Below are 11,895 nucleotides of genomic sequence, written 5' to 3'. Positions count from 1 at the left end.
TCAAGTGAGAGGCATGGGAAGAAATTTGGAGTCATAAAATATGAAAATATAAAGATCATGATGGAAATAAAATTTTCTTTTAGTGTCATCTATTGTCTGCATTGCATCTTAGTTGCATTTTGACCTCAGTATTTTTACTGTGTAAGGAAGAGGGTTTTTCATGGGAGTAAGAATAATAATGAATACCGCTATGGCTTTATCCATGAGAATGTAACTACTCATCACAGATGCATAAAAATACAGACACAAAAAACAAGGCAAAATTGTGATGAGAGAGCTACAGGTAGACGGGACTTTTACATCTCTGCAGAGTCCTCAAGGCACACAGGATACAAAATTGATCACAGGGATTATCCCAACATTGCAACAACCAAGAGGCCATCAAGGAGTCTATGCAGGCAAGTGTATCAAGGGTAAAATGTCACACATGAAGTGAGCCATGATGTCTGTACCACAGCATGGAAGCCAGAATGTGACAAGGATCTGTCCAGTCAAGTGAAGAAAACCCACTTCCATGTGTCATTGTTCATGATGGTCACACCGTGCAAAGGTCAACAGATGCCCACGCAGTGGTTACAGGCCATAACCACAAGGAGAACCATCTACTGAAATCATCATCTTTCAGTAGATGTCTCAATTTCTCTGGCCATTATAGACAAAACCAGTTTTGTAGGTAGTTGAAAATTCATTATGCATTCCTTATTGAACAACTTTAAGAGTGGTACATTGTATTTTGCTTTAGACGGGTGAATGAGCAATATTGCCTGCCATATCAGTTAACAAAGGATGTGACAACCATCAAGCATTACACTACAGATACCTGGACAGTGAGCTTTAAGGGAACTCAAGATGGAAACAATGCCCACCACTGCAGCCAGCCCCAATGGTAAACACTGAGGAGACACAGGATGAGAGAACCCAGCATACTGGCCCCAAAGAACTGAGGTGCATACCCAAGGAATGACCACAATGTGCTCTAATGTGGCATTTTCCCCATATATAGAAAATAGATTAATTCCTTAACTTGAGATATTGAGTTTTCTTTTCTTTCTTTTTTTTAAATTAAGATTAGATGCTTGGGAGTTCCTATTGTGGTGCAGCAGAAATGAATCCAGCTAGTAACTATGAGGTAGTAGGTTCAATCCCTGGCCTTGCTCAGTGGGTTAAGGATCTTGCATTGCTGTGAGCTGTGGTGTAGGGTTCAGATGTGCCCTGAATCCTGCACTGCTGTGGTTGTTGCATAGGACAGTAGTTACAGCTCTGATTCGAATCCCAGCTCCATATGCCATGGGTGTGACCCTAAAAAGTAAATAATAATAATAATAATAATAATAATAATAATAATAATAATAATAATTCCTAGTAATGACTGAGTTTGATCAGTCTATTCAGGTTCTCATGGATAGGAAACTGTCCATTTTAGATCTTACGATCCTATTTTACTGGTAGGAAACTCATAATTAAAGAGATAAAATATAACAAATAGCAGATGCTCGATCTGGAAATTTAACCACAAACTGCTGGCTTTAACATCCATGTCCTTCCCACTCGCTCTACAGGGAAAGAAGTGAAAAGTATTTGAGAAAGAACTTCAGAGCAGGGGTGTCCTTTCTACAATCTCCATCCACCAATAGAGGCTAAAATCTTCTGATTTCTTTGCTCATGTTTGATGTCTCTTAATGAAGGACACAACAAATGATGTAGAAACAAAAGATAACAGACAAATTACAGGTAAAAATCAGCTAAAACCACACCAGTAAGGAAGAGAAACAGTATGTTGAATATAGCAGGGGTCTTGAGGTTTTATTAACTACTTTCTAATGCTTTGTAAAATGTGACCCAGTCTGGATAGGAATTTTGAAATTGCTAAAGATATAAACCCTTCCTACATTAATCTTCCTAACTCAAAACATATTGGAACATATAGACACTTTTGTGACTAGCTTTGCTTATTATAAATTTAATTTGACACCATGAATATGTAAGAACAGATCTAATTCTGAAAAAGAAGAGGAATGGGGAAAGGTTAGACTTGTTGGAGTTTAAAATGTATTATAGATTATTTATAATTACATCTTGCATTAAATTGTTCATGACTGAAGAGAATAGTGAAATAAAATAGTCCTGAATTGCATTCAGATAGAAATGGAACTTTAAAATACAATAAAGTTAGGATTTCAAATCCGTGGTGGAAGGTAATTATGCAACTACCAAAAAATGTTGATTCAGAAAACAAAACCCAATTTATATTTAACTTCTTAGATACCAAAATAAATACCTGATAGCTCAAAAATTTCATATAAAATGTAAAATCACAAAAGTGCTAATAATTATTAACTTCTAAAAAGATGTGGAAAATTTTTGGTAGGAGGAAATGAGCAAAATCTTTTAAGGATGATACAAAAACCAAATAAAATACTCATAAACTGACTAGTTAAATAAGAAAAAGTATATATCCAAAAATATTCCATATCAGAGAAGAAAGTTAAAATCATGTCACAACACAGAAAATTAGGTACATAGATAATAACTTTTTAAAGATTATTTTCTTAGTACACAATTACTTATAAAAATCAGTATGGAAAAAGAGTAGAAATCAAAGAAAATAGGTTAAAAAACATTAATACATGATTCAAAGTTACCTACATATAACTTTAAAATGGGAAAGATGGCTTAATTCAATGATGTTTTCAGAATTTCAATTAATGTATCTAAATGGATTACAATTTTGTTAATGAGTTATATTGCCATAAACAAAAAATCTTCATCCCACACTGATTGTTGAGAATGTGGACAAGCAGATACTCTCACGGACTGAGAGCAGAAATGTAGGTACAACCTCATGAATCACATTTTGGCAATAAATATGAATATCATTATTTAAAATACATATTTTCTGTGACCCCAAATCACTATTTCTAGTAACTAATATTTCTAGGAACACATAATCCAGAAAGTATATATTTATTGCATAATTATATGTGATAGTAAAAAACTGGAAATGACATGAAAAGTACTGGATACACTTATTCAGGAATATTATAAGCAAATATTGCATATTATAAGAATAATTGAGAATATTAGATCTATATAGACTGATATGGAAAGATCCACAAAGTGTTGTATAGTAAAACACAAATGTTTTTGTGTAGACATATATACACATACCCATAAGTAAATATGCTTGTATTTAAAAGGATTAATATTTGAAGAATCTTTAGACACAGACTTTTGTTACTACTCTGGGAAAGAACACTGGGAAGCACTAAAAAGGGATGGAAAAGAGGTTTGGTTTGGTTTTTTTGGTTTGTTTGAATTTTATTTTACAGGATGTTGTACTAAGCTTTCAAGCAGCAAATCATCCCAACTTTGTATGAACACATCCTGTGAATCTCAATTCAGTTTGTAACTTGCCTTTTTGCTTTCTTTCAAATGTGTTTGTTGAACAGAGGTTCTTAATATGGTCAAATTTATCATTCTTTTCTTCTTACCTTGTTTTGAAATATTGTGAAAGAAGAATTTTCACTCACAATATAAATTGAATACAGAGACTATTATGTATATATTCTATATATTTATACATAATAAATATAATTAAATATACTTATATATAGAACTAAATATTTTCACCAGTAAAACAAAAAGAATGGACAAAAATGGCAAGAATATAGCTAAAAAATTAAAGGGTCTCAGAAAAAAGTTAAAGATAAGTACATAAATTGATTAAAAATCATTGAAACTATAAACATTTTATTATAGCAACTCCCACCTTATATGTATCACAATTTTCTAGGGGATGTGATAAACAAGGCACTACATATAGAGGTAAAATTATACCACAGAAACATTAATAACCCAAACATATAGCTAATTCTTCATTATAATACATGTTTTAAAGGAAAGGAATAGGTGAGTCAGTTTTAAGAGAATTTTAGTTTTCAAGGAGATGAGCCCAAAAGTCATATGATCCTCTTCATGTTTCTTCTACAGAGTTTCTTCATAGCATTAGTTAACTCAGAATTTCTTAGACTGTAGATTAATGGGTTCAGCATGGGGGTTATGATTGTATAAAACACACTCAATGATTTGTCAATGGAGAAGGTCTTGGCAGGTCTTGCATACATGAAAATACAGGGAACAAAGAAGAAGACAACCACAGTGATGTGGGAACCACAGGTCTGGAGGGCTTTCTGCCTCCCTTCCTGACTCAGGTTCTTTAGAGAGTGCAAGATTACTCCATAGGAGATGAGTAAGAGCAGAAACACGATACTGCAGATCACTCCTCCATTAACCACCACTAAGATACCAATGACAGAGGTGTCAGTGCAGACAAGTTTCAATAAAGGGTACATGTCACAGATAAAGTGATCAATGACATTGGGGCCACAGAATGGGAGCCCATAAATAGTGCCAAGCTGAATGATTGAGTGGAGAAAACCCCCAACCCAAGACACCATCAAGAATACAATACACACCCACTGCCTCATGATAACCAAATAATGCAAGGGTTTACAAATGGCCACATAGCGGTCATAGGCCATTACCAACAAAAGGAAGACCTCTGATCCACCAAAAAAGTGCTCTATAAAAAGCTGGATCATACAGGATTGGAATGTTATGGTATTTTTCCCAATGAACAGACTTGAAATCAGTTTGGGGGTAATAGATGAGGAATAAATGACATCCATAAATGATAAGCTAGCAAGAAAAAAGTACATTGGTGAGCCCAGAGTCTTACTGAAAGTGACAGTCACAACAATGAGCGTGTTCCCCACCACAGTCAACATGTAGAAGAGCAAAAACATAATGGATAGGAACTTCTGTTCATTTGGATTCTGTGTGAGGCTCAGGAGGACAAAGTAAGTCACATTGTTCCTTGGTTCCATTTATTTTTTATAGATACTGATTTCAGATATTAGAAATAGTTTGCCTGAAAATCAAGGAAAAGATGTTTGAAAGTCTTATAAGCTTAATATTTTCCTTATTAATTCAATTTTTTAAATTCCAGTGGAGGATCTATATGTATAAACCTGCCATAGAAATTGGAATTACCATTTTAAAAGTAATAATTTGCATCTACCAACCCCAAACTTCCCATCTATCCCACTTCTCCCCACTCCCCCTTTGCAACCACAGGTCTGTTCTCTATGTGTATGAGTCTGTTTCTCTTTAGAATGTATAAGCAATCAGCAACTACCATTTAGCAGAGAGAACTATACCCAATCTCTTGGGATAGACCATGGTCGAAGATAATATATATGACTGGGCACATATGCTATAGAGCAGATATTGACAGAACACTGTAAATCAACTATACTCTAATAAAAAAATTGGGATTACCATTTTGAATAATATTATGTATATGTCCATGTCTCAGTGACATGATATATAATGATGGGATTATAAAATTTAAGGCCAATTTAATAAATACCATTATAAACATATTCATTTTGTGCTAAGAAATATTTGAATCAAGCTGGGAGTAGGAAGTGCTTCGCAGAGGAAGCAATGCTTTAGCTGAGTTTAAAGGAGAAGGGAGAAAACAAAAAAGGATAGGAAGAGAAGAACATGAAACTTTGCACCTTGTACAAAGTCATAAAAGTGTGATACTGAGGATTCATTTAAGACAATTTGCATACTCAAAAGTCAGTGAAACAAATGTGAAGTAAGGTAATAGATATAAGGTCACTGTATAGTTGCTAGGACTGCTTATTTAGAACAATAATTGTTCTTTCTTCTGGTTTCCAATAAGTTGTTCTTCTTTCCTTTTGAGGCCTCCACCTTAACATCATATTTCTAGCAACATTCTGTTCATGATGTTCATATCTACGTTCTCTTAGATGATAAGTGCTTTCTCTTCAACCATCCATGCTCCCTTCTGGGCCAGCACCAAGATCCCTTTTCATTGCTCATATTCTACAAATGGCTCTTCAAAGTAACCTATGATCTATTCCATCATACATTCCAAAACTTTTTAAGCAGATGCTGAAATCCAAATGTCACCTCTGTATTTTCTGATATTTATTATAGCAGCACTCCACTTCTCAGACTCAAATTTCTTTTTTAGCTAACTAGAACTTCTATAACAAAATAATACGAGCTGGGTGGATTAAACCATAGAATTTTATCACCACATCATTGTGGATGATAGAAATTCAAAATCAAGGTGTTGACAGGGTTGGGTGTTCCTAAAACCTGTAGGGAAATTAGCTGTTCCATATCTCCTTCCTTGGCTTATAGATGAACAGATCTGAGTTTGCATGATGTTCTCCATGTGAGCATGCCTTTATGCAAATTCCCCTTTTAATGAGAAAACCCATCATGTTGGATTAAGGTTCACCCAAGTGATTTTATTTTAACTCAAATACCTTCGTAAAGAACCTTTCTCCAAATAAGGCCATATTATAAAGTTTTGGGGATTAGGAACCAACACATACATTTTAAGAGGACACAGTAGAACGATAGTTGTATAAGCTGACTCTCATATAACCCATAGCAATTGTTGTCCCAATAGTCTAACACTACTCCAAAACTCCTTCTTAGTTAGTGTCTTTACTTAGATCCTCTTCTTTTTCATTAACTATAAATGCTAAATCACTCTAAAATTGTATGTTTTCATAGACTTGGAGAACAGACTTGTGGCTGCCCGGGAGGAGAGAGAGGGATCAGGAGCGTGGGGTTAACGGATCCAAAATAATGCTCTTGGAATGGATTTACAATGAGATCCTGCTGTGTAGCATTGAGAACTATGTCTAGATACTTACACTGCAGCACAACAATGGGAGGAAAAGTTTGTATACATGTATGTATAACGTGGTCCCCATGCTGTACAGCAGAGAATAAATAAATAAATAAATATATGCTTTCAGTCTCTATCTCTCCCTTAATTTTCAAATTTGTATATGCAACTATGTAATTGACATCTTGAAATAAATATCAATTAAATATTTATAAAACTATTTATTTTCTGCAATAAACTTATTCCTTCCTAGACATTCCCTAATTAAATGGCACCATCTTGCATGTTATTATTCAGAATTTATATCTGACAATATCTTTCACTCCTTTGCTTTTCTTGCATTATTTATGGAAAGTTATAAGCAGTCCCAATGACTCCTTTTAAAATATATTGCAAGTTTGATCATTAACACACCACCTATTCCTTCCTTTATCTATTCCAGTAGCCTCCTGCAAGTTCTCTCCATTTTTGTTCTGGCCCTCACAAATTATTCTCATGAAGCAGCCCAAGTAATCTTTTCATTCTTTATTTTTATTTTTTGGCTGCACCTGCAGCCTGTGAAAGTTCCCAGGCCAGGCATTAAACTCCTGCTACAGCAGCATCCTGAGCTGCTGTTAACGAACTGCACCAAAAGGGAACTCCCAATTTTCTTTAAATTGTATTCAAATCATATTATTCCCCTGTTGAAAATTTCTACAGCTGATTTCTATAACACTCACTAAAATGTAATTCCTTGGTATACATTTGGCAAAGAGACCCCAGACAGCTTAGGAGCTGGCCACCTCCCCAAACTCATGTCCTACAATTCTCCATGTTCAGTCTGCTCAGGACTTTATGCTAGTCCTCAAATATGCAAAGTGCTTTTCCATTCCTTCAGTTCCATTAATTCTTTTGTAGATTCTAATTTCAGGGATAAGAAACATTTTCCCTCTAAAAATTATGGGAAATATGTAGAATAGTATAATGTAAATGTAATCTTTACTTGTTTATTCATTTGACACATGTTTATCAAGTACTTAGCATTTGATCACACCTTTCAGATAACGTAGTCTCCCAGCTATCTCAGAAGGTCTACAAATTCATTAAGGGTTAGGGTCTATACCTAGAGTCATATCATCAGAGACCAGAAATGATGGAGGAAATCACCTTTTCATCATCACTCTCCTGCTTTTGCAGATACGTACACCTCTTGTGGTTATAAGACGGCTGCTGAATTCACTGAATTTTTTTTAACCTCTACATGATGAATACCATAAGTCATGACCAGCCACTTTATAATTTTTTCCCACTTATTATTCAATGATATTGACCTTTCCTTGAGGAAATTTCCATATTGCTAATTAACTATCACATCTGATTATAACTCTTCCTCCTTATTTAAGATACTTAGTTTATATGCCATGAAAGCCAAAAAGCTTTATGATACTTGCTTTCACATAGCCCTTATCATTAATGTATGTGTAGGAACAATTTTATGTTATTGAAATGTCTACACAATTCTTCTTTTAGATAATATATATCATTTTTGTAGTGAAAGATATAGAATCAGTAAATTATATTTTTATAAATCTAGTTATAATACCTTAAATAGATGGCAGTGACCACACTGGGTGGTAATTTGCCTATTAATAAAGTAACTTATGATACTGAATTTTTGTATCTAGTGGGCTAAAATATATGAAGATATGTAACACAGTTCTTGGACTTAAATGGGTAATCAATTTTTGTTTTCTTATAAAACATCAGAAGCTTCAATTTAAGTATATCAGCATGCATCACAAGTTTATATTCCTATAAAATACAAAACAACATGGTAAAAAAAATAATTTACTTTATTCCAACATTTCCATTGATATAGACCCCAAAATGTAATGAAAGAAAATGTTATAGTAACATCTATAAGTTCATTTGTTTTGCAAAATCATGTTCAGATGTTACACCCATGCATACTCACATGTTATGTGTACACAATCAGATACACACATGCATATACATGCACATTAAAAGAAATAAATACATATAATTATATTTAATGTATCACATTTTATTCTCACAATAACAAAAATTATTATCTCCATTTTATAGTAAACAAAAAACAACTGAGTCTCAAAATTTAAAATTAACTTTTCCAAGTTACCCATTTTTAAGTGACAGACCTGGAATTGGAATCTAAGTTTGATTTATTTCAAAATTTCTGTACTATCAGCAGAAGTTTTTTTTAAACTTTTTGGTTCTTAGAAATTCAAGTGATACTGTTTTGTACGTATTGTGATAAAGAAACATACACAACTGCAAAGCCTGGTTTCCACTAATAACCATTAAAATCTTACCTTTTGGAAGCTCGATCACTATTTGAAGGTGGACTTTTATTTCACAATATAGAACTGGAAATTTTTCTTCCATCTACTTTCCCCACAGGAGGCAAAAATCTGTATTATTATTTGAGGGTATATTTGATTTCATATGCCTATGTCAGTTCATTCTCTCCACGGAATCTACTAAATATTTCAGAACATTATCACTTGTGTTGTAGCATATAGGAGTCATGGTGTAACAGGAAAAACTAAAAATTTCCCATTAGAAAAATGTATCAGAATTGCAAAAAAATTGTATGTAATTTTAGGTCTACATGTGAAGATAGCAACTAGCCATTTTACCAGGTAACTTTTTATCTCATCAGTTTTTTTTTAGTAATATCAATAAAGAATAATTACCATTCAGAGGTTTAGTCAGTCTCATTCAATTGCTATACTTGAGATTTGGAGAGGGCAGTTTTGTATATATTTATATCATGTTTTAGGCAGTTCCTGAAATAAATACATTTGTTTTTAAGAGGACAGCATCTTCTACTAAATATGAGCAAAGATCATGAAGGTTTTATACCTTCTAATGATGTTCCTGAAATTGGAATATGTCCAAAACAGATTTTTACGTAATTAAATTCACTGAGGATTTTCTACCATATTTTAAAAGAACATCTATACATTTTAAAAAAAAACCTATTAAACCAATCACATCACATAACTAGTGTAAGGAAGATGTAACAAGGAGAAAAAAGTGTCAGAACAATTATGGAAATATTTCCAGTGAAAAATATCAGCCCTGTCATTTTGTTCCAGTGAAAATGAGTTGGCCACTTTCCCTTCTTTGTTATAGCGAGACTTTTTTTCCTTTTCCCTAATACTCAGTGTTTTTTGTATAAGAGTGAGGTTGCATATATGAAAATTTCATCTCTAAGGTATATGTAATAACTAATTATTTATCAAATCATTCATTATTTTTTTAAAAAAATGAACATGTATTTTGTGCCATTTTCTATGCTATGAGCTAAGGATATACAAATAAATTTAAAAAATCAGGATAAAATCTCTGCTTACACTGACATTATAACTCTCATAAGAGAGTCAGACAACAAAAAAATAGAACTTAGTAAGGTATTATAGAGACTTCAAAAATTCACCATCAGAAATAAACAAATCTAGCAGGCATAAAATCAGTAAGGACATAGTTAAACTCAACAGCAACAACAGTCAACTGGATATAATTAACATCTATAGACTACTTCATCCAGCAACAGCAAAGGACATGCTCTCCAAGCTCACATGGAACATTTGCCAAGAGAGACCACATATTGAGCCATAAAACACACCTTAAATTTTTTTAACAATAGAAATCATGTAATGTCTGTTCTCATACTACAATTGAATTAAACTAAACATCAGGTATTAAAAAAGAGGTGAAAAATCCCAAAACAGTTGAGGAGTAAACAACACAAAACCTCCAACCTCCAAAAACTGTGTCAGAAAATTAAACTCCCCCTTGACCTTCCAAACAATTCAGATAGAAGGTTTAGTATTTTTCCCTTCTCTACCTTCTAATAAGACAAAATTTTTTCTATAACACTGTTTATAGTCTCCCAACAATATCCATTCTGCTCTACTACAATGTCCTGGGAGTCAGTAAAACTTTTTGAAAAATACAAAAAAAATAGTTTTTGTAGTATTTACAATATGCCAGGAACTCTCTTAAGCACTTAATATATATAAACCCACCTAATTGGTTCCAAAACATTATGAGATAGACATCATTGTTATTATATTTACAGATATAAAATATGAGGTAGAAAGGTTAAATAACTTCCCCAGATTACATTAACACCCAGGAAATGTGACTCAAGTCTGCTTTTACCATTTCATCTTACTACCTCCTTTAAACAAATATCTGTTCATATTCTGATTGCCTGCTGTGTTGATCTCAAGTTCATAAAATGACTTGTTGGTCTTTTAATCATGAGAAAACCATACCCATAATTGGATCTAAAGCCTAAGAGACATGAGGCCAATGGAGATCAGAAAACTAGGAGAGAGTGGTACAGTAATGGCCAAGGATGTTGGAAATCTCTCCAGCCCCCAAGAAATCCTACAAAGCCAGTCAGTTCAAAGTAACATTCTTTGACCTCTCTCAGTGGGTTGTGGGTATGGCATTACTCTGAGCCATGGTGTAGGTCACAGAGGCACCTTGGATCCCAAGTTGCTGCAGCTTTGGTGTAGGCTGACAGCTGTAGCTTTGATTCAACACCCTAGCCTAGGAACTCCACATGCCACAGGTGCGCCCCCAAGAAAAGCCAAAAAAAAAAAAGTATCATTCTTCACAGCAGGTGCAGAGAAATTATGTATTTTCCCTTCTAATGCTCAAAAGCATTAGATTAATGAATATTTGTGGAGACCAGCTCAGCAGGTTAGGGCTGAAGAACGGGTGCTGTGAAACTTAAGGAAAAAGTGAACATAAAACAAGACACGGAGACATTTATCTTAAGTAAAGGTGGGAACTGGGGAACCAAAGGTCTCAGGGACCAAGAGTGCCACCTCAAGACACCACACTGCTTTTATTGTGCTCTTTGGGATTATGTCAAGTGAGGAGAGGGTTGTAGGTGCAGGATATAGGTTCGTTTTTTAATTATTTTAAATGTTGCCGAGCCATTAGCTGATTAAGCATTTATTCTGACATTTAGGCATTTAACAATCATTAGCCTTGAGGAAACTTGGTGTCAGCTATCTATGCATAGCATCTAGAGAATCATCATTGTGATTCTGCAGACAGTGTGCCTATCTGCAGTAACCCCTCGTGCCTAGGTTTGCACCCTCAGTTCTCCTTGC

General features: G+C 34.0%; 1 protein-coding gene across 1 annotated transcript; it reads right to left on the bottom strand.

Moving 5' to 3' along the window:
• Nucleotides 1-390: 390 nt before the first annotated feature.
• LOC125120738 (olfactory receptor 4A47-like) lies at nt 391-4,886 on the bottom strand. The gene is made up of 2 exons (XM_047769183.1): nt 3,978-4,886; nt 391-444 (listed from the first exon to the last, which is right to left on the bottom strand). Exons 1-2 carry the CDS (start codon nt 4,884-4,886, stop codon nt 391-393), a joined length of 963 nt encoding a protein of 320 aa, XP_047625139.1.
• Between the last annotated feature and the right edge of the window lie 7,009 nt (nt 4,887-11,895).

The sequence above is a fragment of the Phacochoerus africanus genome, chromosome 2 (genome assembly GCF_016906955.1).
Source record: "Phacochoerus africanus isolate WHEZ1 chromosome 2, ROS_Pafr_v1, whole genome shotgun sequence".
Taxonomy (NCBI): Eukaryota; Metazoa; Chordata; class Mammalia; order Artiodactyla; family Suidae; genus Phacochoerus; species Phacochoerus africanus.
Note: the sequence above shows the minus strand (reverse complement) of the source record. Positions and strands in the feature narration are given on the sequence as shown.

What these genes read in the sequence shown, in the direction of transcription:
- LOC125120738 (XM_047769183.1), bottom strand. Translation starts at nt 4,886, where the DNA reads ATGGAACCAAGGAACAATGTGACTTACTTTGTCCTCCTGAGCCTCACA. An exon ending in AGAAACTCTGTAGAAGAAAC is followed by an intron (nt 445 to 3,977) that starts ATGAAGAGGATC and finishes TGTGGTACAGAC; the next exon opens with ATCATGGCTCACTTCATGTG.